The 27,880-nt window shown below is 44.7% G+C and overlaps 1 protein-coding gene across 5 annotated transcripts in view; it reads left to right on the top strand.

Annotated features, from left to right (window-relative positions):
* The window catches only part of GEM (GTP binding protein overexpressed in skeletal muscle), a 55,548-nt gene extending 37,473 nt beyond the window's left edge, over positions 1 to 18,075 (top strand). For 3 of the 5 annotated variants that reach the window (XM_058444544.1, XM_058444543.1, XM_032760055.2), the window contains 4 exons: positions 6,661 to 7,000; positions 14,231 to 14,307; positions 15,107 to 15,311; positions 16,741 to 18,038. In XM_058444544.1, coding sequence (XP_058300527.1) covers positions 6,670 to 7,000; positions 14,231 to 14,307; positions 15,107 to 15,311; positions 16,741 to 17,018 — 891 coding nt within the window. In that variant the 5' untranslated portion in view covers positions 6,661 to 6,669 and the 3' untranslated portion in view covers positions 17,019 to 18,038. Of the gene's footprint in view, positions 1 to 4,833; positions 5,067 to 6,660; positions 7,001 to 14,230; positions 14,308 to 15,106; positions 15,312 to 16,740 lie in introns of those variants that run through there. The other 2 variants (XM_032760057.2, XM_058444545.1) reach the window with 2 other exon arrangements.
* The last annotated feature ends 9,805 nt before the right edge of the window (positions 18,076 to 27,880 follow it).

The raw sequence follows: 27,880 nt of genomic DNA, 5'->3' as shown, positions 1-27,880 counted from the left end.
CCATATAGTAATTCTTTCCTTCTTTAGACTTCCCAAAGTGGGTGGGTGGTTCTTTTTGTGCTCAGACACTTTGCAAATTGCCTCCCACCCAGCTCCTCCCCTGAATGTTTCTGTGGCTGGTGGAGACCTATGATGTGTGCTGGGTATTTGGCCCCCATCCTCTTGTTTACAACAACCTCCTTGCTAATGATATTTTCCTAGTAACATCTAATATGAGCACATTTCTCGCCCATCCTCCCTCCACCCCATGTGTCTTGAATTCTGCTGGATTAATTTAGCTGGAGCCTTAAGAGGCAGCAAAACCGAGGGCAGGTGGCTGAGCTTCAATCCTTGGCTCCTGCGTCATAATCATAATCACTCTCATTGACATAGTGCTCCGTGGTTAACAAGCACTTCCACATTCTGTAGCTCTTTAGTCCTCAGAACAGCAGAAGCCAAGGCCTCTGGGGCTTGGTGACAGCCCCAGCATCACATGCATAAGAGGAAAGGCCTGGATTTGAACCTCCTTTTCTGATGTTAAATCCCCTACCATTTCTTTCAGCCCAGGCAAAGATCCCAAAGTCAAATGCCTTTAGGGGCCAGATAGATAGTATAAATGAGAGAAACTGCTTGGAGGAGAATATATTAAGGATTAGTAAGGATTGTGGGAAACTGGCCAGCATGCTTTGCCTAAAGGCATTAAAATGCAAAACAGAGCCCAGCAGCTATAGTCCCAGTAACTCAGGAGGATGAAGCTGGAGGATCACTTGAGCCTGGGAGTAGTGAGGCCAGCCTGGGCAACATAGCAACATAGCAAGATTCCATCTCTCAAAAAACATACAAAAAAAAAAAAAAGGAAAGAAAGAAAGAAAAAAAGAAACATTTAAAAAATAATAGGAAAAAACCCATTTAATTTATCACTTACTCAATGTTCAGTCTATAATCTACCTTCTAGTTGGGAAAGGGAGAACGTTTGCATGGCGTCCGCTTTCCCACTGAGTAGCATTTACTTGATGGCTTGGGCAAGCATGACCTTGGTTGTAGTAAGTCTATAGTATAGATGATTCTGTTGCTTTTAGAATAGAATTGCAGCTTTTAGAATAGTATAATGGACCCAGGCATGTACAGATCCTGAGCCTACCCATCATCTCTCCTCTCTTAGAGTTTTCAAGACATGGTATTCAAAGTAATATTATCTTAATGTCTGTGCAAGTCCCAGATGTCCTTATTTACAACCCTGGTCAAAGGTTCTATTCTTTCCCTACATCTTTCTTTCCTTTCTCATCCCATTTGAAATCATGGGTTGAATTCATGGGTTGAAACCTGGTTGCTCAAGTCTACATGCTAAGTGACAGTGACAGTAGCAGAGTAGTGGGCAGAGTCCCCGAACAGACCCCAAGTTCACCTTCTGCCCTAGGGCAGGGATGTGGAGAAAAGAGAGAGGAGAGGATGGCTCATGCCTTTAAGTAGAGCAACTTGGCCCACTAGGAACAGGTGGCCCAGTGAAGGTCATGGGCTTTGGCCAATCAGACAAAAACTTCCCCTTTGAGGGTTTTAGGAAGGTGGTAGGCAAAGGTGGGGCTAGTATGGGAACGAGGACTGATGTATATCCCCTACTCTAAATAGAACAGCAGTTAAGACTGTGGCCCCGGAGAGTGCAGATCTGCCACCTAACCACCCTGTGACCTTGGGCTGGTTATTTAACCTCATTCCTCAGCACCTTTCCCCATAGAATATGGGTAACTGCAGGGGTGATGCGGATTAGCTGAGATAGGCATGTATTTTGGTTGGTAAACGTGAGTTATTTTTGTTGCTTTGAATTCTGCCTCTCTGCTATACTCTTGAGCTACTCATCGTAGCTAGAAACTGAGGAAGCCTTCAAATGCTGGCAGAAAGAATATGGAGAGAATAATTCATAGAACAAGAAACAACATTCTGCCAATTTTTCCTCTTCAAAACTTGCCACTTACCCAAATGCCCTGATTCTACCTTTTCTCTCCAGCTCCACACCCTCAAGATGATCCCAGTGAGCTGGAATCCTGGTCGAGGGATCTGGGACTTGGCTAGATGAGATTTGGCACTCAGATGTGCTTTTTGGGAAGTATAACTATGATTTTTCTCTAAATAATTACTCGAACTTAACTGTCATTTAGTCAAGACTCTTCTTAAGTAGCGTTCTTGTTTGTGTTCACGTGGCTTCTTGTGAGACAGACAATTTTAAAAATTTAAAAATCGTTCTATTATCCAAACACAACATTGCTGTGTGCCCCCTTCCCATTCCCCAGTCCCTGGAGTTCATTTTCTTTTGTATGTTTCACATATACCAATGACAAATAGTTCATAGTAGATATTGCCTATGTATAGAATTAGTTAGTTAGTTAGTTAGTTTGTTTTTTGAGATGGAGTCTTGCTGTGTCACCCAGGCTGGAGTGCAATGGCACGATCTCGGCTCACTGCAACCTCTGCCTCCCAGGTTCAAGCAATTCTCCTGCCTCAGCCTCCTGAGTAGCTGGGATTAAAGGCGTCCACCACCACGCCCGGCTATTTTTTTTTTTTTTTTTTTTTGAGACAGAGTCTCGCTCTGTCACCCAGGCTGGAGTGCAGTGGCGCAATCTCGGCTCACTGCAAGCTCCGCCTCCTGGGTTCATGCCATTCTCCTGCCTCAGCCTCTCCGAGTAGCTGGGACTACAGGCGCCCGCCACCACGCCCGGCTAATTTTTTGTATTTTTAGTAGAGACAGGGTTTCACCGTGGTCTCGATCTCCTGACCTCGTGATCCGCCCACCTCGGCCTCCCAAAGTGCTGGGATTACAAGCGTGAGCCACCGCGCCCGGCCTATTTTTTTGTATTTTTAGTAGAGACAGGGTTTCACTATGTTGGCCAGGTTGGTCTCGAACTCCTGACCTCGTGATCCACCCGCCTCAGCCTCCCAAAGTGCTAGGATTATAGGCGTGAGTCACCGCGCCTGGCCAGCATTAGGTTCTTATAAATGTGAAGTATTAGATTCTTATCAATGGGCAAAAGTAGAACTGAGGAGCTATATCATATGCTTATAAACTGATTTCTTCTTAGTTTTTACTCCTATGATGTTTCTGTTGAGACCAGTTGACAGAGTAGGAGTGTCAGTATGGAAAAAGCATGGATCATTTTGAAACACAGATTATTCATCAATTACATGTGTTTTAGAATGGAGTCAGTGATATATTCTTGGAGATGATTGCCCCCTCCCCCCATCTCCTCCCCTTTTCCTTCCCCCACATCTGTAGCCACTTCCTGTCAGCTAAACCCAGAAGAAAAACTTGACAGAAGCAAAGGGCATCCAGAGAATTATGATCCCCAGGTTGTAGTTCCAGCTCTGTCATGTCCTAAGTGGTCATCTCCTCTCTGGGTCTCAGGTTTCTTATGTATAAGATAAGTAGGAGATTGGGGCCACAACACCTGAGACTAAAGGAATTCTAAGTTTTCATTACTCTGTGGATTCCACCTTTGCTAGCTTGGGACCTGGCAGGTCTCAGCAGCTGGTCATGTAGCTAATTCTCAAAGCAGATAAATGCCTGCAGGATAACTGTGAATCGACTCTAATCACAGCAGAGTCCAGCTGCTTCAATAGATGCTGGTGACTTTGGCTGCTTCCCGGAGCCACCAGTCAACCCAGAGATGAAGCTGGCTGAAAAAGCGGATATGTTGGAGAGGCCAGCATCATATCTAAACACAGTGTCTGGGAAATACCCATGTCCCCAGAAAGAGGTCATTGAAATCCTTCACTTGGTGGTGCAGTGCAGAGACTCAGGAAAACCAGGCTTTGAGTCCTGACCCTGCCACTTATACCAGCGGTGTGACCTTGGGCAAGTTCTCTGGCCCTATGTTATCTTCCTCCTCCATACAATGAGGGTAGCAATAGAGCCACCTTGCAGAAGTGTAGTAAGGATTAAGGTCCCAGGAGGCCTAACAGTATCTACTATGCAGAGGTCCTTGGAGGTACTTAGTAAATGGTAGTAGTAGTTATTATCCTGTGCCCTTTGTTCACAGGAGTCTCTTACAGGGGACTTGGGCTTAGTGCTCTTCCCCATGGCCAGGCTGTATTGGCTCATGCCCAAGGTGTAGCCTTGTCAGGGAGCCTGGTACAGAGATGCTGCTGATTGGGATGCTGATTAAATTCCCTGATTGAGGAGCCTCAGCATTCTGGCCCAGAGCAGGAGGGCCAGCAATATTTAGCACAATCTGCTTGGATCCTCAATTAAATTGTTTTCCCAAACTGCCCTTTTCAAGGTCTTGTCCTCTTTCCTCACCTCTTTCTGGCCCCTTCTCTCTGGGTCCTTGCCAGAGAAGGGAAACAAAGCCTTGTGGGGCTCCATCTGCTTCCCCCTATCCAGAGAGAAGGTGACAAGGCTGTCTTCCTTGCAGAAGATGTGGTTAAAACAAGCCTTGGCCATTCAAGGTGGCTGCAGTCTCATCCTGGAGGCTAAAGTCTCTGCGCATTCCAGGTTGATCCCTGTTTTCTTGGCAAAACTGAGCTCTCAACTCAAACCTGCCTCTCCCTCCATCCTTTATCCCAACAGCTCGCAAGTGCTTTGCTGGCAAGGACGATTAAGTGTCACTTAGTGTATTTTTCCATTTTCCTGTGTTCATCTGGTAAAAAGAAAATAAAACAAAATAAAGGAGGCCCAGGATTGAACTGTCATTATTTTTTAAATGGAGAGAAGGGGTCACATGACTGCGAGTAACTGATTTAGCCAAGTGGCTGCAACTCCGAGTTTGCTGCAGAGCCGCCCCCTCCCGGCGGGGGCGCTGACGTCACGGAAAAGCCCCGCGGCGGGTCGGCTGGGCTGGTTATAAACCGCCCGGCCGCGGCGGCTGCAGGCGGTGGGCACGGAAGACGGGCACGGCGCAGCACTCCCCTCTCGTTGGCCCGGGTATCCCAGCGCGGACCCACGCGATACGCTGACGCCCCGACGCCGATCCGGCCGAGCCAAGTAAGGGGGGCGGCCCGGGACGGAGAAGGGAGAGAGTGGGAGTTTCCCAGCCCGCAGAACTTTCGAAGTTGAGAAAAGAACCCCTGGAACGTGCGCTCAGCACTGGGATTTTCTGGTAGGGGTCAGAGCTTCAAGTGCAAAGGATGTCGCTTCTCATCAGCAGATTCCTTAGTTCAATTCGGTAGAAGGGTCTCCTCCTACAGATCGAGTGGTCAGAGAGGGCAGCCCTTAATGATGCTTTATGTATTTGTTGTTTGAATGTAAGTCTACCAACTGAGGTGCTGCTTTTGAGACTAAAAAACCGGCTGGTCGTCCTGGTTAGTGGCGAGATGTTGGGGTACGGAGTGTGGGGGTGAGGGTGGGAGAGGAGTGTTTGTGCATCTTGCTGATTGCAATGTAAGTACTTATACTTTGTCGCCAGTAGCCGGAAAAACAGAGCTCCCGGCTAGGGGAGGTAGTCTGCAAAGGGAAAGTTGTAGAGAAGTTGTTGAGTATCGTTTAGGGGAGTCTTCAGCCTTCTGATCTGCTTCAGGAAAGGGGTCTGAGAATGGTGGCTCAGGCCTGAGATCTCAGCACTTTGGGAAGCTGAGGCAGGAGGATCACTTGACCCCAGGAGTTCGAGACCAGCCTGGGCAACATAGCGAGACCACCGTCTCTACCAAAAAATAAAAATAAAAATAAAAAAAACTAAAAAAACTAGTGGACGTGGTAGTGCAGGTCTGTAGTCCCAGCTACTTGGGAGGCTGAAGTGGAGGATCACTTGAGCCTGGGAGTTGGAGGCTACCTACAGTGAGCTATGATCATGCCACTGCACTCCAGCCTGGGTGACAGAGCAAGACCCTGTCTCAAAAAAGGAATCTGAGTTGAATTAAAGAACTCTTGAGAGTGGATGTGGTTTGTTAAGAATGAGGCACTTTCTCTGCAAATTTCATAGGTCTGAACATGAGCAGGTCATTTCTCTGCCAGGGTGTATAGGTTTGGAGCCGGGATGTTTTAAAAGTGGTATCTGTGGGTAAGAGGGCACAGCTGAGGCATAAACTTTAAACAGAAAATTTTCCCCCTACCCCCAATAATGGCAGGTGGATGCTCTCCAGGCAGCTGGAGAGCATCAAGGCAACTTTACTAAACATGGAAGTTCCAATAAGTGCCTGTCCAGTCCAGCCAGGGTTGCGGTGGGCAGGGGAGGGGAGGGTGATGTCATTGCCACGTGTTTCCCACTGAGGCACAAAACCTGCTGGACACTGGTGCAATTAAGAGCCAAGTTTAGACAAGAGCAGCTAACCTGACCAGCTGGTCCCCAGCAACATTAACTTGTTGCTTTTCAAGCCATCTCTGGAGGCTGCTGGTTCTTTCCAGCTGCCTCTGTGCCAGCTCTGAGTGCAGCTCTTCTTTCATCCAAGTCTGCTTTGAGGAAGGGGGAAGCCCATGGGCAGTGGGTAATGTTAACAGTATTTTTTATTTCCATGCAAATGACAGTCTGCCTGAGGAGCTGGTTACTGACAGTGTGGGCAGTGTGTGTGTATGTGTGTGTGTCCAGTTGAAAGCCTGTCTTGTTGGGGTCTGGGGACTGTTTAATTGGTGTTCTTTATGTTAGGGATACTTGCTTCTCATCTCATCTAATAAAATATTGCTGATGACTGACCATGTATTTGAGTGGAGCTCTCACTCATGCTTACTAATGCTGCCATCTTGGCTGCTTTGCTCCCCAGGACCCAGCCATGACTCTGAATAATGTCACCATGCGCCAGGGCACTGTGGGCATGCAGCCGCAGCAGCAGCGCTGGAGCATCCCAGCCGATGGCAGGCATCTGATGGTCCAGAAAGAGCCCCACCAGTACAGCCACCGCAACCGCCATTCTGCTACCCCTGAGGACCACTGCCGCCGAAGCTGGTCCTCTGACTCCACAGACTCAGTCATCTCCTCCGAGTCAGGGAACACCTACTACCGAGTGGTGCTCATAGGGGAGCAGGGGGTGGGCAAGTCCACTCTGGCCAACATCTTTGCAGGTGTGCATGACAGCATGGACAGCGACTGCGAGGTGCTGGGAGGTAGGTGTTCCAGCCCCAGTGGGCTTCTTTCCATCGGGGTAGCCCAGGAAGAAAGAGCGAGGGTGGGTGATTTATTTACCTGCAGAGTTGGGAGCTGAAGTTAGGCATTTTGGACAATTGATGGGGGAGCTGAGTCTCCAGAAAAGCCCAAACACAGGCTCTCGGGGCAAGAAAATGAAAATGCTTGTAGACAGGACCAAAATCTGTTGAACCTGGGACAGAAAGGGAATTCTTCAGATTCCAATTCTAAATGGGTTGGGGAAGGCTGATTAGAGAGGGCAGAGCCAGAGGGTCAGCGCCCCCCCTGACTTCTGCTGACTCTGACTTCAACATTCTTCCCGGAACTCAGTATAGACACAGCCTTTTTCCATGGTTATACCTAAAACAAGCCAGTTGGAAAAGCTGTTAGGATGGCTCGATCAGTTTGCTTCCACCAATGTTAGAAACTTTTGTGGGTGTAAAATAGTTCAAAATCTGTATTTGAAATAGTATAATAATTTTTTAAAATGTGAAGTATAACAGTGAAACTTTGTATAGAGTCTGACAGTTTTCAAGACAATTTTCCCTGTACAATTTCATCTATTTATTGATTGGAGCCTGGCCTATTTCCAAAACTGTTTTGAGGTGACATTATCTCAAAATGCATGTATTCTTCAGCCAGGGGTAAAGCACAGCCCTATGTTCTGCTAAGTAATATGAGGATCCTGATAGCCAATGCCATCCATAAAGTGTCTTTCAGCCACGGCTTCAGTCTGAGCATATGCAACCAGGGTAGTTATATGTCCCTATTTGCAGCTACAGAAATAAAGGAAGCACTACTCAGTGTTTCCCCAAGTCACATGGTCTGTGTTCTGTCGCGACTCACAACTGAATCACAGAGTAGGGAGGTGTCTTAGCGATGACTCAGTTCTCCCCTGCATTGATGCATATTAATGTTATTCCTCACTACCCACAGCCCATCTCATCTGGAGGTTTTATTCTTCTTGACTGTCTCAGTGTCAAGGAGTTCACTGCTTCATGAGGCAGCTCAGGAACTGGGCTATAAATGATGACTCATTGATGTAACATCGATTTCTCTCCTCGCTCCTGGAATCTCACAAGAGTAAAGGGAGAAATAGGGCCAGTGTTGTGCAATTGATTCCCTCTTTCTTTGTAAAGGCTGCCAGGTGACTTGCTAGGAAAGAGAAACGGGAGGAAGGGGCTAACATTTAGAGTGAATGTTTGCAACGGGAGAGGCACTTTGTTAGGTGCCTTATATTTGCGGCTGTTTATTTTGGTCTTCACAAAGTTCTGGTACTCATGAGTAAACTGTCTCAGGGAGATCAAAAGCCTTATCCAGAATCACCCAATAAGGAAGGTGGACTTAGAATTCGGGATTTTATAATCTTACTTCAGTTCATTTTACCATTTCTGGGGGACTTGCTGTGTGCCAGGCACTGTGTTAAGTACTTCCCACACATGTTTTTGATAATACTTGAATCAATCTGGCATTAATATACCTATTTTACAGGTGAAGAAATGGAGGCTTACAAAGTCAAGTGACTTTCCCAGGGTGAAAAAACTAGTACATGGTATGACCAGGATTCAAATCTAGCTGTGATTGAACCCAAAACCTGTGTCTTTTCATGGCCCCCTGCAGCCTCAGGATTTAGCTTCGAAATACTAAGTATGACAGCACATTGGGCATGAGCCACACACCTGGCTCTGTCCTAAGCTCTGGGATACAAGGCGATGGATGAGGTATACCATGCCCCCTAGTAATGAGCTAAGTGTCAGTTGCTATGTTGCAGAGCAGGGTCACATTAACTAATACTTTAAGCAGTAACAATACAGTGCTTTGGGCATTGACATAGGAAGAGATGGACTGCGAGTTGTTTTTTGTTTTTAAGAGGGAAGAATTGAAAAAAGTTAGTGGATAGTAGACTTTCAAAAATGTTTGTCCATTAGAATGGAGTTGTATGTATCCAGAGGGTAATATTCCCATAGGCGTAACATGCTAAGAAGACTGACTCATACCTGGAATTTGGAAAGGTAGGCTTCCCAGATATTTTGGAAACTTCTTTGTTGAGAGACAGAGAGAGATGCCCAATATGACAGCACATCGGGCATCAGGCATATGGCTGATCCTGGGGCCGCAGGGGGCCATGAAAAGACGCAGGATTTGGGTTCAATCACAAGAGAGAAAGGGAATCCTTTCCCTAGCTTCTTACACAGAGAATCTGTAGGACCTTCTGGAATCACTAGTTGGCTTTGTTTCCCAAGAGGAAGGTTTTCTAAGGCACACCCCTACATTTCTTTTTTTTAAAAATCAGCATTCACTATAAGAAAAAAATCGACATAATATTCTCATAATGATTTCTCCTAATAAAGATGGATATTGTTACAGTTATACTGCAGTAATCTTATGACTCTCTGTATACACTGAATGCCATTCATTCATTCATTCATTCCTAAGAAGTTACTGAATGTATAGCACAGAGCTTGGCGAGGCACTCTGGGGACACGCAAAGAGTCATGGGGCTTCTTCTGCAGAGATGCTCACAGTATGCAATGGAGCATAATGTATACACCAAGAAGAAATTGAGATAGGATGTGATAAATGTCTTGAAAGTGGAGTAAGGAGAGTGCTGTGGGAATTCAGAGGCGAAAAGATTACCTCTGACTGTGTATTTAAGAGCTTCATGGTTGGCCGAGCACGGTGGCTCATGCCTGTATCCCAACAATTTGGGAGGCCAAGGCAGGTGGATCACCTGAGGTCAGGAGTTCAAGACCAGCCTGGCCAACATGGTAAAACCCCCATCTCTACTAAAAATACAAAAAATTAGCTGGGCGTGGTGGCACGTGCCTATAATCCCAGCTACTCAGGAGGCTGAGGCAGGCGAGTCGCTTGAACCTGGGAGATGGAGGTTGCAGTGAGTCGAGATCTCGCCATTGCACTCCAGCCTGGGCAATAAAAGTGAAACTCCATCTCAAAAATAAAATAAAATAAATAAAATAAAATAAAATATAAAATGAAATAAATGCTTCCTGGAAGAGATGGTCTCTGAGCTGGACCCTAGGGACAACTAGGATTTGGAAGCCCTGAGCTAGGTGGGAAGGCACACCACACATATACAGCAAAGTACGGAAGTCTCGTTGGGCTTGGGGTTTGATGAATGGGTTTAGACACAGCTCTGACACTGACTTGGCTGGGTGCTCTTGGACAAGCCACTTAGCCTCCTCAAGCTGCCTCATTAGTGTAATTGGGGTAATACCTCCTTCATAGGGTGTTACGAGGATTAAAGGAGATAACAGGTTGAGCATGGGGCATGGTGCCTGGCACATAGTAAGTATGAAATGAGCATTAGTTAGAGCTGATTCTGAAGCTACCATTTCCTTTTGATGTGCTTATCTTTCAAAAGTGGTGGTTTCCTTGCTTGTGGCCCCTGTCCACTTTGGTCACCGTTGGCTGGGGCCCGTGGAGCTGTGCAGAGGGGACCGGGGCCAGTAGAGTAGAGGACAGTATTTGTAGAGCAGGCATTCTTCCGAGGCTCCTTGGGATCCCCTGAACTATGAAAGCTGGAAGCAGTTGAAAGTTTTCAGGGGGAGGGATGCTGGAGTCTCAGAACTTTAGAGGTGCTGCAGGAGTCAGTTCTGGCAGTGAGAGAACACCTGGGCGGGTTTCACACACAGCACTTGAGCCAGTCTTGGGCAGAAGGGGCCTCGCTTCCAAGCACAAGGAGTGTTAACGAAAAAATTATTAACATGGTAAGGAAGACCTTATTCAGGACCGTTGCAGTAGGCATCCCAATAGTGGGGAGAGATGGGGCTCAACTCCAAATACAAGAAGAACAAGTGGGCACTTGGCCAAGGAGCAGGTGGGAGGGGGTCAGAGGATGGAAAATTACTAGGAGGAGACATCAAGGTTAGGGGGATTCTTGCTGAAGTCAGGCCAAGGACTTAGACTATCGGAGGTGGTGGGTGAGGAATTTGATCAGATATTGAAGGTGGAGGATTCTCACTAAACTGACTTAGCAGGATTCTTGCTAAAGCTGGATTCTGCCAGGATGGACACGGAAGCCCAGGGAGAGGCCGGGTAGAGAAGAGGATTCAGAGGAGCCTGACTAAAGTTTGGTCAAGGAGAGAGTCTGTCAGGGGGATCAAATGAGGAAAGACAAACTGGTCTAGAGAAAGTGGCTACTGACCACCATCACCCCTTATAGAACCTCTGTCTGTCCCCATCAGCATTAGTTCTCTTGCTACATAGAGTGTGCACAGACACCCCAGCTTTCTTCCAGTGCACTGGAGAAGTAGGGGTGTCCCCAGAGGCTAATCAGTATCCAAACCTTTCTCCACACCTTTACTGGAAGCAAATTTCAAAGAGCTCTCCTAGAGTCTGGTATTTTCCTTCCCTTCTCACCTGATTAGCACTTGAAAAGGATAAAAGATGAGCTGAGCAACTTAGATGAAGAGAAACCTGGAGCTCTGGTTACTCCCAGGCTTGCACCTGGTTAGGGGAGAGCCTTCAGTCGGGATGCCATGTGTGCTGGAAGGGTCCTGGTGCACACAGCCAGAGGCTGTATCTAAACTCATGTATTGGGGTGGGGGGTAAAGTGGGGAGCACACGTACTGAGCAGGGAAGAGATGGATTGTTTTAGCCTCCCAGACCTCCAACACAGTAATTTTCAGGCAAAGGTGAGATCAGACAGAATGATCCTGTCAGGAAGCTTCTAGAATGGGAAAACATCGTGTTTTTACTTTCATGCCTGTGATCCTTAGTCCACTTTTTCTCTAGACTTGTTCTGATATCTCTTAAGCCAGGAGAAAGTTGGGTTTTCCTTTACCATCAGCGATTGGAACACAGTATGTTTCTATTTGAATGACTGGGCACTCAAGCGAGTCGCCTATACCTGAGTGATGGGCTGAGAAAGTTCCTCCATCACTGAAGGAGTTGTCTGAGTGCAGGGAGGGGTTTTAGAGAAGAGCTAAGAACCCTGTGGTGGGCCGGGCGCGGTGGCTCACGCTTGTAATCCTAGCACTTTGGGAGGCCGAGGCGGGCGGATCACGAGGTCAAGAGATCGAGACCACGGTGAAACCCCGTGTCTACTAAAAATACAAAAAAATTAGCCGGGCGTGGTGGCGGGCGCCTGTAGTCCCAGCTACTTGGAGAGGCTGAGGCAGGAGAATGGCGTGAACCCAGGAGGCGGAGCTTGCAGTGAGCCGAGATCGCGCCACTGCACTCCAGCCTGGGTGACAGAGCGAGACTCCGTCTCAAAAAAAAAAAAAAAAAAAAAAAGAACCCTGTGGTGGGAAGCAGCAGTCAGGCCATCCCTGCTCTGTGCTGCCCAGGCTCTGACAGTCTCCCTTGGGTTGTCTAATTTGCATGTTGAGGTTGTGAGGCTCTAGCCCCGGTAATCCAAATAGTCCCACTGTGATCTCATTCCTTCTGCGCATTGTGAGCAGGCACACGATGGGCGAGAGAGAGTTTTAATTCCCCAAGGGCAAACACTTACTGATTAGAAGAATGATGCTGTGGGAGGTGGGGAAACTCACAGAAAGGGCCATCCCTGGTTAACTCTTCTTATTGGTCCAAGTTTTCCTTCTTTAAGGAAGGGAAACCTCTCCTGATTCCAGTTCTTAGATGATGAAGCATTAAACCAGGAGCAGTGTTTTTCATAAACCGCTCGCTATTGTAAAACAAGAAGTGCCCTGGTTCCAACGTAGCTCTCTTAAGCTAGGATTTATCTGTAGGGAGGAAGTGCTGAGTATGGCAAGAACCAGCTTCCTTCACCCGAAGAAGTGATAATGGCTAACACTGATTGAGTTTCTACTTTGTGCCCAGGCTTAATATAGGTAATTGTCACATACCCCTAAGGTGTGAGTACTATTATCAGTCCCATTGCACAGATGAAGAAAACTGAGGCTCAGAGAGCCTAAGTTGTGTAGACCCCCAGAGTTCATAAGGGATGGCACCTGGATTTGAATTCAGGTTTGCTTATTTTCACAGCCACAGTGCTATATTTATCATTCGTTCACTGCACAAACTTTATGGTGCACCAGCAATGTACCAATGTGCTGGGGGACACAGTAAACAGCACAGATGCAAATGTTTGTCCTAACATTACGAGACGGGCAGGAGGGACAGAAAATAATAGAATAAGTAAGTTAAATGTGTTGTATGTTAGGTGGCAATAAGTGAGATGGGGAAACATAAAGCAGAGAAGGAATATCGTGGGATAGAAGTGTTGCAATTTTAAATGGATGGCCAGGAAGCACCTCCCCCAGAGGGAGGTAAGGGAACAGGACTTGTGGGTATTTGGGGGAAAAGATTCTAGACAAAAAGAACCAGAAGAAAAATGATAAATCATCATGAAAGTCATAACTTTCAAAAGATGAAATTCAAAACAGGAAACCTCATTGTGAAAACAGAGTGGGGATGGGCTCGATAGTATTGGGATGAGGGAAATCCCACTTGCAAAAATCCCACTGTACCCCTTTCTACGCCTGCCCCCCATGGATTTTCCAGGCTGGAACTGCTTTGGCCCATTGTACTGTACTGTGTTCACCCTTCACCTACACACGATCTGGGCTGAAGTGCAGGGAGGAAAGTTTCCATTACCAAGTAGAGCTGGAGGCTGCATTTCTGTTATACTCAAGATGGAAAAACAAGCCCATTTATTCCTAGGGAACAGCATTTTTTTTAAAAAAAGGAAGAAAACTACAGCCAAAACAGGGAGAGTCTCAAGATTCTTTCTTGCACTTGTCCAAAGAGGAGCAATGTCTCTGAGCTCAAAGCTCCTGAAATTGCTAGTGAGTGTTCAGTAACTACCCACTGAAAGGTACAATGGACTTATGAAAATGCGGCTTACAGTTTCACTGGGTGGTTAATGTTTCCTCACAGCATTAACTATTGAATCTGAGTCAAAAGCTCTTAAGTAAGTTTATCCTCATAAAGGATTTTCCCATACAAAAGGTCCAGGAATGATGCAAACAAATGCCTTTTACTCCATGTGGTTTAGTGATACATGTTTGAGAGAGACGTTCTGCTGGATAAGGACTGGAGGAATTATATGTAGAATGTTGTTGAAGGTGACAAAAGATAGTAATTTGCCTTTGAAAATATCTGTATACTTACATAATTAATTGCATATTTAGTAGGTTTGTGTTCTAGCACAATTTTCTACCTGACCCTCTTATGGAGAAGTGTTGCATATTCGCCTGACTCCAATATCTTTGTTCTTTCTTTTCTAGAAGATACATATGAACGAACCCTGATGGTTGATGGGGAAAGTGCAACGATTATACTCCTGGATATGTGGGAAAATAAGGTATGCATAGCCTGTAGCTCTCTAAATTCCTTCAGGGCTTTCCTTTCAACAAGCTGTTTGGTGCAAGGGTGACCTTGTCCTATATAGTGGGTGTTCCAGATGAGGTGGGCTCATTTTCTTGATTAAAAGCATACTTCTGAAGAATGAGACTGTTCTAAGGAACAGATTGTTCACAAATGAGTTCTGAATAACAAGCAAGTTGTAGTGACTTGCCTTTGGTTCTATTAAAAAACACACCCAAAAAGTTTGTTTTAGGGAAACTACAAACAGGCATGGACAGTTATTTTAAATAACATACATCCATCTCATATGAAGTTGAGATTCTGAATACTAGTCTTCAACATTGGCTTTTTAAAGATTTTAAAAATCTTCAGAACCTATGTGCTAGACTTCTGTTTATTGAAAACCCTCCTAGTCCCACAAAAGTGTTCTTAATCTCATCACTTGGAAAAGGCAAAAGGGAGTTTTTGGGAAGTCAGAAAAGGCTCATTTTTGGTAGATTAAATAGAAATTGGAAATGCTGTTTGGCAGAGTAGTTGTGTAATTTATCAAATCAAGCTGTAGAAGATATTGAAAAGTAAAAACTTTTTGGCATAAACACTGGACAGGCTAGCAATCTTTACAGCCACCAGACATCTTATAGGCATGGAAGGCCAATGCTTTTAGGGAGTTGGAAGCGATTTTCTTCCTTTCTCCTATCAGCAAGGGTACTTTAGGATACACATATTGTTTCTTTGCAAACTGATGCTTCATTCCCCAGGCCTGACTGAACTCACAGAAGATCTTATTGTTTCGTTAGGGGGAAAATGAATGGCTCCATGACCACTGCATGCAGGTCGGGGACGCATACCTGATTGTCTACTCAATCACAGACCGAGCGAGCTTCGAGAAGGCATCTGAGCTGCGAATCCAGCTCCGCAGGGCCCGGCAGACAGAGGACATTCCCATAATTTTGGTTGGCAACAAAAGTGACTTAGTGCGGTGCCGGGAAGTGTCTGTATCAGGTAAGAGGAGCAGAGCCAATACTGTACTGTAGAAACAATCGCTGGATCACATGTGTTTTCCTTCAGACACGGGTTCTTCCCTCCTTCCATGAGGCTGCATCTAGGAACTCAATGATGCTATATGAAATTTTAGGTGTGTTTCTCAGACTCCCACAGTCCCAGTGGGTCTCTTCCACACTAGTTGTTCTCCCTTGTCCATCTGGTCTACCTGCAGGATGCTAATCTTCCCACTTTTAAGGAGTTTCCTGGAATTCCCAAGAGTACAGGGAAATGAAAGTAGCATCTTCATGCAAGGATGATAGGGAACTCTGATTTAGGGGAACTGTGAGAAAGAGTTTCATTGAGGAAAAGGAATTCTACTCTGGCTGACTGTGGTTCCTGTGAGAAACACTGTCCTACCTCCTACTCCCCATCCCTGGCTTCTGAAATTTCATTTGAGGCATCAGTCTGATGGGGTCACATATTCTTCTTCATACTTAGCTCAGGGAAAATCTCTATCTGCTGAGTGGGCACCCAAGTGCTTTTACAGCCCTTGAGATTTTACTGGCCTAATTCAGATTTGATCCCTGGTATAATTATAAAACTAAAATACTACATTGCCAGGCCCTGCTCAGGAGGAAAGACACCTGATAAAGACAATGTACACACTAGTTTGGGAATGTCTTCCTACTAGGACACGACTGTCTACAGTAATCGTTTTTTTTCCAAACCAAAACTTGATGCATGGTCATCGAACACAATGAAATACTTGAAATTGAGACTGTCCCAGAAAAGCTTGTATAATTTAACTGTATTACACATTTGTAAAATTCTCAATTTTTTTCCCAAGATATCTCATTATTGCTTTATTTTTATTGTTATTTTAAAAGAGAGGAAAGCTAAGCAGCAGAATTCTTATTTCTAATTCTGGAAACTGGGTCAGGAGAAAGAGTTGAGTATGGGCTTGAGAACTGAGCAGACCTGGCTTCACTGCCACTTACAGGCTGTGTGAACTTCACCTGCAGAGGAGACTCCCCTCGGTTTCTTCGTGTATTTGACAGGGATAATAACGTATTTTCTAAGATTGTTGTGGACATTGAAAACAGTGTTTATAAAGAACTTAGCCTTGTTCTTGGCACATTGTAAGTCTGCAGTAAATTAAGGGTATGGCTTTTACTGTTATAACTAATATCACTATATTTGATGAAATGGGACCTTCAGACAGTGAATTTATGGGAGATCAGATCTAAAGCCCATCTCCCTTACTTCCAGGGATCCTCCAGTGAGACATTTTCTATTCACGCCCTGGGAGGGCCCGTGCCGCAGCAGCATCCTCTATCCACTGCATATACAGCTGACTTAGTGTTACCTCGAAGAACCATCCAGCTTGACTGTGTGCTATGCGGGACTGTGCTCTGCAGTCCCTCTGACCTCTTTCTTTCCTTCCCAGAAGGGAGAGCCTGTGCAGTGGTGTTTGACTGCAAGTTCATTGAGACCTCCGCGGCTGTCCAGCACAACGTGAAGGAGCTGTTTGAGGGCATTGTGCGACAGGTGCGCCTTCGGCGGGACAGCAAGGAGAAGAACGAGCGGCGACTGGCCTACCAGAAAAGGAAAGAGAGCATGCCCAGGAAAGCCAGGCGCTTCTGGGGCAAGATCGTGGCCAAAAACAACAAGAATATGGCCTTCAAGCTCAAGTCCAAATCATGCCATGACCTCTCTGTACTCTAGGAACCCAAGGTCACCCAGATGTCCCTTTGATGGCTGTTGTTGAAGGCCATTGGGACCAATAATCTATATTAGATTGAATACTTAAGTTAGATGTGGTTTCCCCCATTGTAGCAGGGAGCTAGCATATTAGCCTTGTGGGCAACATGATGCATGGGAAATGAAAGATTTTTGTAAAAAGTCAGTATTTATTTCCAGGAAAAGCCTGACCTTGCTATTTGAACACCCAAGACTCTTTAGAGGATGTGTTTGGTGTTCACATGTGTTTCTTCTCTTTTGGATAGTAGAGAAGTAAAGCTTACAAAGAATGCCTAGAACAAGAACTCTTCATCATTAAAAATTTTGCCCAGTGTTCTGATATGTGACTTTGAGGCCAATGGGTCATAAACAAATATAAGAAAGCTGTCAATGAGTTTCTTCAAAGGAGGGAAAACTTTCTACGAATCTAAGATCCATGGAGCTAGAATTGTAGAACTAGGCTCATCAGAATCGTGACTATTATTGCTCCATCAAACTGTGAAAAGAAATGATGTGGACCTTGCTGGAAACAAAGGCTTGGCAAACAATTTTTGTTCAATGCGCACCGAGACATGTAGAATTGGGAACTGATACACGTATCCCTTATAGGCTCAAAAACTATATCTTACAATTTCTTATTTAGGGGGACATTATCTGAATCAGATTCTATTTAGTCAAAGCACCTTTTATGTTTTATTATTTTTGAATTCATGGAGCCATCATAAAAATATTTTTAAAATCAGAATTATTGATACCCTGTAGTGCAAAATGTCAATTTTTAATGTATAATCGGAAGTCTGAATTTTTATAAAACATGTAGCATAAAAACTTCCAGTACTTTGGTTGACCCTTGTATGTCACAGCTCTGCTCTATTTATTATTATTTTGCAAAATAACCATTTTAACATTTGATAAGGCATATTTATGAACATATTTCTTAATAAGAAAAATATCCATTTTATTACCCTTTTCTATCTTTTTCAAAATATGCAAGTTTTTACCTATATGTCTTATAATAAAAGAAATAAAATTTTTGAAAAAAGGCATTCTTGATTGATTTTCCTCCCCAAACAAGATGATTAGGATTATTTTTATACAGCCTTTAGAGCAAGCACATTCCAAAGAGACATATGCCTATGGTTTTCTTTGTTTTTCTCACTAGCAATAGCCCAGTCATTATCCGTTTTAAAGGGTATCCCTGACATCTCTGCTTTGAAATCATAATTCACGGTAATTCAAAGTTATTTTTGGCTGATACCGTTGGGAAGTATTTGGGGTCATCTCAATGCTGTTATAGGAAAAGCCAGATTGACCTTTTACTTTGGTCTGGCAAATGCCTGACTGAACAGATGGGCTTCACTTTGCTCCCTGGAGGCTCATGGTCTTAAACTTGACTAAGGCATTAGAGGAAGTTATAAAGGATTAGGGGGAAATAAAATAAAGGAAACTAGTGATTTCCAGCCTGAGATCTAGCCAGGCAAAGCTTTCACCAAATTCTCCTCTCTGACATTAATATGGCTTGACATTAATCACTTGGCATCTATCCAGCGGCCGTATGCAGCCCTTTTGCTGGAATGGAACTTCCTGGTGTTCTCCCTTCACATCTTCTCTGGCCTTATATGCACCCTATTTCACTCGCTTCTCCCTAGCTTTTTGAGTTTGTAGTGAGACACACACTGATGGTGACAATCATGGGACTTCAGACATTCCCTAAAGCGACACAGTTGTTGTTTTCTTGAGACGGAGTCACTCTGTCACCCAGGCTGGAGTGCAGTGGCGTGATCTCAGCTCACTGCAACCTCCGCCTTCTGGGTTCAAGCGATTCTCCTGCTACAGCCTCCCAAGTAGCTAGGACTACAGCGTGCACCACCATGTCAGGCTAATTTTTGTATTTTTAGTAGAGACAGGGTTTTACCATGTTGGCCAGACTGGTCTCAAACTCTTGACCTCAGGTGATCCGCCTGCCTCGGCCTCCCAAAGTGCTGGGATTACAGCCACAAGCCATCATGCCTGGCCTTAAAGCCACGCAGTTTTAAAGGGTGTCTGCTCTGTTTTCATTGCCCTTTCTCTTCCTTTTTCCAAGTTGAGCACAAAGGTTCCCATCTCTATGCACTTTGCATCTTAGAATTGCTCAAGGCAATAGCATGGGGAGATGATACAAGTAAAGATTCAGGTTACATAGATCTGGGGTGAATTTTGGCTGTGGAATTTAGCAACATGGCTTTGGAGTAAAGGTTAAAAGTTTCTAGCTATCAGTTTTCTCATCTGCAAAATGGGATTGCTAATAATACCCACTTCGTAAGATTAACATCTTTGTGAGATTAACATCTTTTAACCTGCCATAGAGTAAAGAGCTCAAGAGATGTTCCTTTTCATGGTTGCACATTTTCCATTCTGTATCATTTAGAGTTAGTTTTGCACGTCTGTTTCCTCTAATTTGAATGGAAACTCCTTTGAATCAGGGACCACCACTCTGTTCCTCCTTACCCTTCTACTCATCAGTGCAGCGCACTGCGTATACTGGGATTTTACAAACTTTCTTCTTGAGCTTCATAGATCCTCCCAACACCTTTGTGAGGTCAATAGGCCATCTCACAGCAAACCAATTCAGGTGGATAAATGACTTGTCCAAGTTCGTTCAGATGCTAAGTGTCTGAGCTAGGACTGAGGTCCACCTGTGACTCCTGGTCATTTGTATATTCTTATCTCCAAAACTTTCCTATAAACACAGCCTGTTTCATCCCCATGTATCATCCTATACACAGAATACACACACAGACACACACACACACAAAATGCATATATATTCTTTACACTACTTTTCTCACAATCTCAAGCTTTCTCATCACTTCTTTTAGACCTTCTCAACCAAATGGCCAACAGATCCCAAGGCTCCCAGGTTTAAGGGTGTGTTCAAGGTTGTCATGATCACATTCCCTTGGCTTGAAGCAGGGCAGGATAATGCCGGCTGCAATCCAATCTGAGAGGATTTTTGGTTAAGAGCTTTACCTCCAGGATTAGACAAACCTGGGTCTTGATCTGGTTTCATCACTTACTGGATGTGTGGCCAAGAGTCCAGTTCTTTACTGTCTCATAGCCTCAGTTTTCCCATCTGTAATGTGGGAAGAATGCCCACCTCATAGGGTTGTGGTAAGGATTATGTGAGACCTGCAAAAGTTAAGTCATCATCTCAGGGACAGCACTGACTCTGCCTGCTCTAGTGCAGCATCCACACCTTCACACACTCATGCATTCTTCAAATATTATTGGACACCCGGGTGCTAACAGCTGCTGGGAATATAATGATGGTTAAGATATTATCCTCATACTCAGAGATCTCAAGAGTAATAAATTTGTCCTGAAAAGCCAAAGGAGGTAGCACTGGTGATAGGAAGAAAATAAAGACATTGTGAGAGGATTATACCAGGAAGAGACTCAATTTTTATCCATTAGATAAAATTCAAATGATGAAAACATTTGTTAAGATGATTGAGTTAGATGTGGAAAAGAAAATTAGGCCATTTAAAAAATTCCAGTTGGGGAAAGTGGGAGCATTGGGGAAAGGTGAGTTTTTAAGCATCCTACATTTTTGCTTACAAATACATGAACTATTCAATGCGGAGAAAGATGCAGATGATTCTACATTCACTTGGGCAAATTTGTGGAGCTCCGGCTTATGAAAAGTACAGTGGAGAACACATGGTGGGAGGAGACAGTTTTCCCTTTAAGGTGTTTGTAATATAGTTAACAGTGGCAGGACGCAGGTATAGTAGGGAATGGAGACAACTGCACAGAAACCTAGAACATGAGGTTGAAGATAATATGGGCCATCAGAGACATGTGCAGTAAGGCAGTTTAGCTTGGGTGGAAGAAAAATCCTTTGCTTGGCTGTTGCAGTAATGAATGTCTTCTTTTTTCTTTTTCTTTCTTTCTTTCTTTTTTTTTTTTCCGAGATAGAATCATGCTCTGTTGCCCAGGCTGGAGTGCAGTGGCACGATCTCAGCTCACTGCAACCTCCACCTCCTGGGTTCAAGCAATTCTCCTGCCTCAGCCTCCGAGTGGTTGGGATCACAGGTGGGTGCCACCATGCCCGGCTAATTTTTGTATTTTTTGGTAGAGATGGGGTTTCACTGTGTTGGCCAGGCTGGTCTTGAACTCCTGGCCTCAAGTGATCTGCCCACCTTGGCCTCCCAAAGTGCAGGAATTACAGGCGTGAGCCACTGCACTGGCCCATGGATGTCTTCTTAGAGGAAGTGATGTTGAGCTTCATCTTGAAGACTACACAAGATTTCCACAGGTAGGATTGGTTGAAAGGAAGAAAAAGGGAAAAATTGGCCTATGTAAAGAAAATAGCATGAGCAATGACAGAGAGGCAGGATAGGGAAAAATCTATATAGAAAAATGAGAGAAGTCCAATTTGGCCGGGAGCTTTCTGGGAGGCGTTAAGTGAAGTTGTTAATGTATGACGCTTGATAGCCTGAGAGATTTAGTTTCAAATTCTTACTTGTTGGGTGTAGTGGGTTAAACAGTTTTCCCCCAAAATTTGTGTCCACTTGAACCTCAGAATGTGACTTTATTGGGAAATAGGGTCTATGCAGATGTACTAGTTAAGGATCTCAGAATGAAATCATCCTAGATTAAGGGTGAACCTTAATTCCAATATGTGGTGCCTTTATAAGAGAAAGAAGAGAGATTTTGACACAGAGGGGACACAGAGGGAAGAAGGCCATGCAGAGATTGGGGTTGTAATGCCAAGGAATGTTTACAAGCACCAGAGCTGAAGAGACAAGGAAGGATCTTCCTCTAACTCCTTCAGAGGATGCACGGCCCTGCCAACATCAAGATTTTTGGATTTCTGTACTCCAGAACTGGAAGAGGATACATTTCTGTTATTTGAAGTCATCGAGTTTATGGTAATATCAGGGCCCCAAGAAACTAAATACATTGGGTTACTTAGGGCAAGTTAATCTTAATATGCCTTAATTTCTTCATCTGAAAAACAAGGATAATAACACACATAGGAATATCATTAGGATGAAATGTAAAGCACTTAACTTATCAATTTATTGTTTGCCCAAGAGGCGGAGAGTGAGTGAACTGGAAGGGTAAGTTGGGAAGCAATTGTAGAATACATGGAGCGCCAAACTGAGAAATTTGGACTTGACTCGGAAGGTAATGCAGGTGCTTGAATATTTCTAAACAGGGGTGTGACAGATTAGAGTGGTGCTGCTTCAGGACATCGCCCAGAAGGGCTGAGCCTGGCAGGAACTGAGTCATGAGACCCACCCAGGGAGACCAATGAGGAAGCCACCGCAACGTTGGGACTCTCGTCCCAGGCAGGAGAATTGCGTGAACTCAGGAGGTGGAGGTCGCAGTGAGCTGAGATCGTGCCACTGCACTCCAGCCTGGGCAACAGAGCATGATTCTGTCTCAAAAAAAAAAAAAAAAAAAGAAAAAGAAAAAACAAAAAAAGAAGATATTCATTACTGCAATAGCCAAGCAAAGGAGTAGTGAGTAAGGCATTTCAGGCAGAAGGAAGGAAGTCCTTCATCGGGGCAGCCTCAGCCCAGCATGTGCATTTGCTGTGCTTATTGGACTTAGAGAGCACACGTGTCCAGCAGCATTCAAGGTTTTCTGTGAGAAGTACACATAAAGTGGTGAGGCCTGATGCCCACAATAGCCAGAGAGCGACACAAAATGACAGCAGGAGAGAAAGGGAGCCATTCTGGCCAGACACAAGCCCTGGCCAAGGCCCTGGTGACAAGATTGTGCTGGAGTAAGATATGGAGTCCAGTCGTGTGACCGGATAGGAGACAGCCACAAAACGACAAGGGACTCTACCTAAACCATCAGTAATTCATCCAGTCCAACCCTGGGGAAATGAGGAAGTAAATATTATCCACCTGTTTTTCTTGTCATGCAGCTAGGGAAAAAATAATATATGCAAACCAAGGACATGAGGTTTTTAGCAAAGGAACATACAGGTGATCCTGTGTATGCATGCAGGTATGCGTGTGTGCGTGTGTGTGTGTGTGTGCATGCGTGTGCTCATGCTGGGGAATAGGGTAGAGGTGGGAGAGAGGGGGCTCACAGCTAAAGGAAAAGTAGAGTACTATAATCAGTAAAACAAATATCAACGAGACTCTTGTCTTGCTCTACTTTTCAATACATATATTCCAAAAATGGGGATGCTGTCAGTCTTATTTATTTATTCCAGCATCTACCAAGGAAGGTGAGTATCCTAGAACATGCCCTTTCTGGAACTCAGGACAAGTAATTGTTATTTCAGTTTTGCTGGGATCATGCTCAAATAAAACAAAAATGTTCTTTTATCTTCTGTTGTATTAATGTTTTAAACCACTTCATTGGAAGTAGAGAAGCTACCCCCTTACTGTCAGGCTTCTGGAAAAGTCAAAATGCAGGAGGACTGAGAAGTACTCTTGCCAGTATCACTCAGAGGCCCCAAGGCAGTTGCTTGACTTGGAGAGATTACCTCGTGGATAATTTGAGATAGCTTTGGAGAACACTTTCTTGAAAGGTATTTGCAATTTTATTTGCATATACATACATACCTATTATGCATATACATGTGTGTATGCACTCAGATATATATACACACACATTACATACACAATTTTTTTTTTTTTTTGAGACAGAGTCTCTCTGCCCAGGCTGGAGGGCAGTGGCGCAATCTTGGCTCACTGCAAGCTGCTCCTCCCGGTTCACGCCATTCTCCTGCCTCAGCGTCCTGAGTAGCTGGGACTACAGGCGCCCGCCACCATGCTCGCTAATATTTTTTTTTGGATTTTTAGTAGAGATGGAGTTTCACCGTGTTAGCCACGATGGTCTCGATGTCCCGACCTTGTGATCCGCCCGCCTCAGCCTCCCAAAGTGCTGGGATTACAGGCGTGAGCCATTGCACCCAGCCAACATACACATTTAAACCAGTCTTGATTAAAGGTAGGGAATAATTGCAGTGCAGATGGCAGCTATTTTACTGATTGATTAATTTTTATTTGTATAAGTTTATGAAGTACAAGTGTAATTTTGTGACATGAATATATTGCAGAGTGCTATGAAGTCAGGGTTTTTAGGGTATCCCGCACCCAAATAAAGTACATTGTACCCACTAAGTAATTTCTCATCCCTCACCCCCCTCCTACTTCCCCATCCTTCCAGGTCTCCATGGTCTATAATTCCACTTTCTACGTCCATGTGTACACATTATTTAGCTCCCATTTATAAGTGAGAATATGCAGTATTTGTCTCTCTGTTTCTGAGTTGTTTCACTTCAAACAATGGCTACTAGTTCTACCCATTTTGCTTCTAAATACATGATTTTGTTCTTTTTGATGGCCGAATAGTATTCCATTGTGCAATATACCACATTTTCTTCATCCCATCCAGATGGCAGATATTCTAAAATAAGTATCTAATGGGGGAACTCCTACTTCTCAGGCATACCCACAGACACAGAGGAAGGACAAATGTGTGACATCAGGAAATGGGCAAGGAACAGTGTTGGAGGTGTGCAGCTCAAGCAGTTAGGATTTATTTGACTAAAAAGCACATATATTTGAAAGTAGCGACCTCTCTCTTTGCAAACATCAGGCCAGACAAGACAATGAGGTAGAAGTGGAAATCTTACTTAAAAATCCAAAGGAAATGGCCCTGTGACTCATCTATTTGCTAATAAAATGGAGCTGGTAGCCTGCCATAATGTGTCTCAAAACTTGGAAACAGCAGTGTGAGGAGCTTGGATTATTTGAGGAGTGATTGGGCAAAAGTACCTCTGAGCTGGGTAGGAGAAAAATAGGTAGAGCCAGGCCCTCCAGATGTCTTTTGGACAAGGACTGCCATGCCATAAATCTGCAACCCAGGGAGGCAGGCAGGCAGCCTCGACCGTGACCACCCCCCACCACGCTCAGCTTCATGCAGCACAGTGCGAAGGGCACAGTTTACTCATCATGTGTGGATGATCTGAGTCACAGCCAAGATGATGATGTTGATGAGGCTGGAAGGAGCTGACGTTTATTTAGCTCTCATTGTCACACGGAAGCACACGCAGACCTACTGACCCCCAAAGATGACTCAAGCTTACTAGAGCCTGAGAGGACCTTAGATGTCAGATCCCCCAAATCCTTTTCATACAGAGAGAAAATGATGCCCTGACAAGCATGATGTGCTCTAGGCGACTCAGTAGCCCAGTTGGCCTGAAACCTGGGGCTCCAGATCCCAGCTCAAGGTCTTTCCCATAAGCGTGTAGTGCAGTCTCTTGGCTCCACATCAGGATCAGGCAGCTGCCCCTCTTCCCAGCTCTGCAGAGACAGGCTCTTTGGTCCTCTCGCTTGGCCCTTCCTTCTTGTCCTTATGCCACACTCCAGATGTGGCTCTTCTTAGGACACCAACCAAAATTTACTTGTCCCAGCTTCAGACTTCTGCCAGGTGAAAGAATTGTGTAAGAGACGTCAATGAGTGCTAAATTCTACATCCAGAGAACACTGGGCTTGGGTGAAAGCCTTAGATGCTAGTCCTGTCTTTGCTAACTATGAGTGAGATTTAACATCCTCCTATATAAAGTAAGAATAATGATGCCTGCCTTGGAGGGTTTTTAAGACTGAGATAAGTAAAAATGATTCATAATCTCTAAAGGGCATTCGAATCTCTGCAGGGTTATTAAAGTGCTATGCACATATGAGGTGGCATAAGGATTTGTTTGCACTTCAATTCATTCACCAGTGTTTGAGGGAGAATGACAGGCATGTATTTGGCTGGCACAGGAAAGAGATCTTCGGGAGTAGTGGGTCTCTCAATGCCCACCCCCATGTTAGGCCCTGTTTCCAGCATGCAGGTAGACACTCACCTAGTTTGCTGACCCACTGGACTGGGCTTGATTGTTGTCCCTGGGAACATGTAAAGCCAGTTTAGAAACATTAGCAGTTGGGAAAATGCCAACTCTATCTCTTCTGGCAGCAAGAGAAGGAAACTCTTTATTTGATTTCCTTTACTGTGTCTTTGAGACTCTCTGCAGACTGGGCAATAAGAAATGCTATTTTATACGCTGAAGAGGAAGATGTTTGACTCATAAAAAACTCTGGTTGAAGGTGACATGGTCCATTCCCCGGCTTAAAAGCAGAACATCGCCAACAGATAGATGGGCCGCAAGGGTTTCACAGGTGCTCCCAGTTAAAATTCTGAGTATAGGAAAAAAGACAGAAGTGGACAGGAAGAATCCACCTGCTTTGCTACTAAGAAGGAAGAAGCAGACTGTAGAGGTGTGTGGGAGGGTGGCTGAAACGATGGGATAAAGTGGCAATGAACAGGGTGGGTTCTGGAATCCACTTGCCAGGATTTGAATCCTGGCTCCACTGGTTCCCATCTGGATAACTTGGGCAAGTAACTTTATCTTTCTAAAGCTCATCTTTTTCATCTGAATGAGAATTTGAATAAATGAATTAAAAGGTAATCCACTTCTTAGGTTTTTTTTTTCAGGGGAATAAATGGAAAATGCGTACTAAGTGCTTGGTGCTTTCCCCGGCACATAATGAAAACTCAAAAACTTTTAGCTATATTTTATTATTTTCTTTATTCAGATGAAAACCAAGAGCCTTCAGAGATTCGTCCTGGGAGGAATTCTGGAAGTAGGGACCAGCTATCTAACCAGAGACTCTCCTACTCTATTATCCTAAATTTTTGTCCTCCCATTGGGCAGCCTTAGTAATGTTCTCATGGGTCATCCAGCCATAATGCCCTGGCCAAAGGATGAACCAAACTCCCTGGCCAAAGGAGTTCCCCTTAGCAGCTGAGAACAGGCTAAAATTTTCAGAAAGTCTTTATTCAGTTCTGAGGTTGCTAAGCAACCTGTATTCGGCATGTAAACACTACAGTCTACAGTATCAGCGGCACTTAGCCCCCTACCTCTTGGGGCATATGTTGAGAGGCATCTTATCTCAGGCCTCCTGCCTGGATTTGTTTGCAAGCTTCCAATTCTGCCTCCAATAGGGGATTCCCCTTAAGAACTCCAACTCAGAAGCTACCTCATAGATATCACAATGTCAAAACGCAGAGAAGAAGATGCCTTCCCTGCCCTCTGCAATTCTAGTGCTCTCCCCCTGAATGCTACTTTACTGAGTGAGACACAAGCATCTTCCTGCCCTAATGACCGGTCCAATGTGTTTCTCCTCCACCTGCAGTGAGTGCCTCACCCTGTGCCACCATGGGGTTTCTGTCCTTGAAGGTCCCGTCACAATGCCACAGGCCAGCCTTTCCCAAGTGTGTTATCTGGGACCCTTGCTTACTGTTGTATTATATTAATGTGAATTCCAGTGAAGAAGGGGATTTCCATGGTCAAATAATTCAGGGAAAGTTAGGTTAAAGAAAGCAAAATGGTTTTCTTATTTTTATTGTGGTAAAATACACATAACATAAAATTTACCATTGTAATCATTTAAAAAATTTTTTTGAGAGACAGGTTTTCACTCTGTCACCCAGGCTGGATTGCAGTGGCACAATCACAGCTCACTGCAGCTTTGAACTCGTGGGGTCCCACCTCAGCCTCCTCTGTAGCTGGGACTTCAGGTACACACTGCCATGCCTGGCTAATTTTAAAATTTTGCTGTAGAGACGGGGTCTCACTGTGTTGCACAGGCTGGTCTCCAACTCTCGACCTTAAAAGATCCTCCGCCTTGGCCTCTCAAAGCATGGGGATTACCAGCATGAGCCACTGTGCCCAGCCCATCTTAACAATTTTTAAGTGTACAGTTTTGTGCATTAAAGTATATTCACATTGTTGTGTAATCATCACCACCTTCCATACTCAGAAATTTTTCATCATCTCAAACTGAAAC

The sequence above is a fragment of the Hylobates moloch genome, unplaced genomic scaffold, assembly GCF_009828535.3.
Source record: "Hylobates moloch isolate HMO894 unplaced genomic scaffold, HMol_V3 SCAFFOLD_9, whole genome shotgun sequence".
Taxonomy (NCBI): Eukaryota; Metazoa; Chordata; class Mammalia; order Primates; family Hylobatidae; genus Hylobates; species Hylobates moloch.
This window is presented reverse-complemented; position numbering and strand designations above follow the sequence as displayed.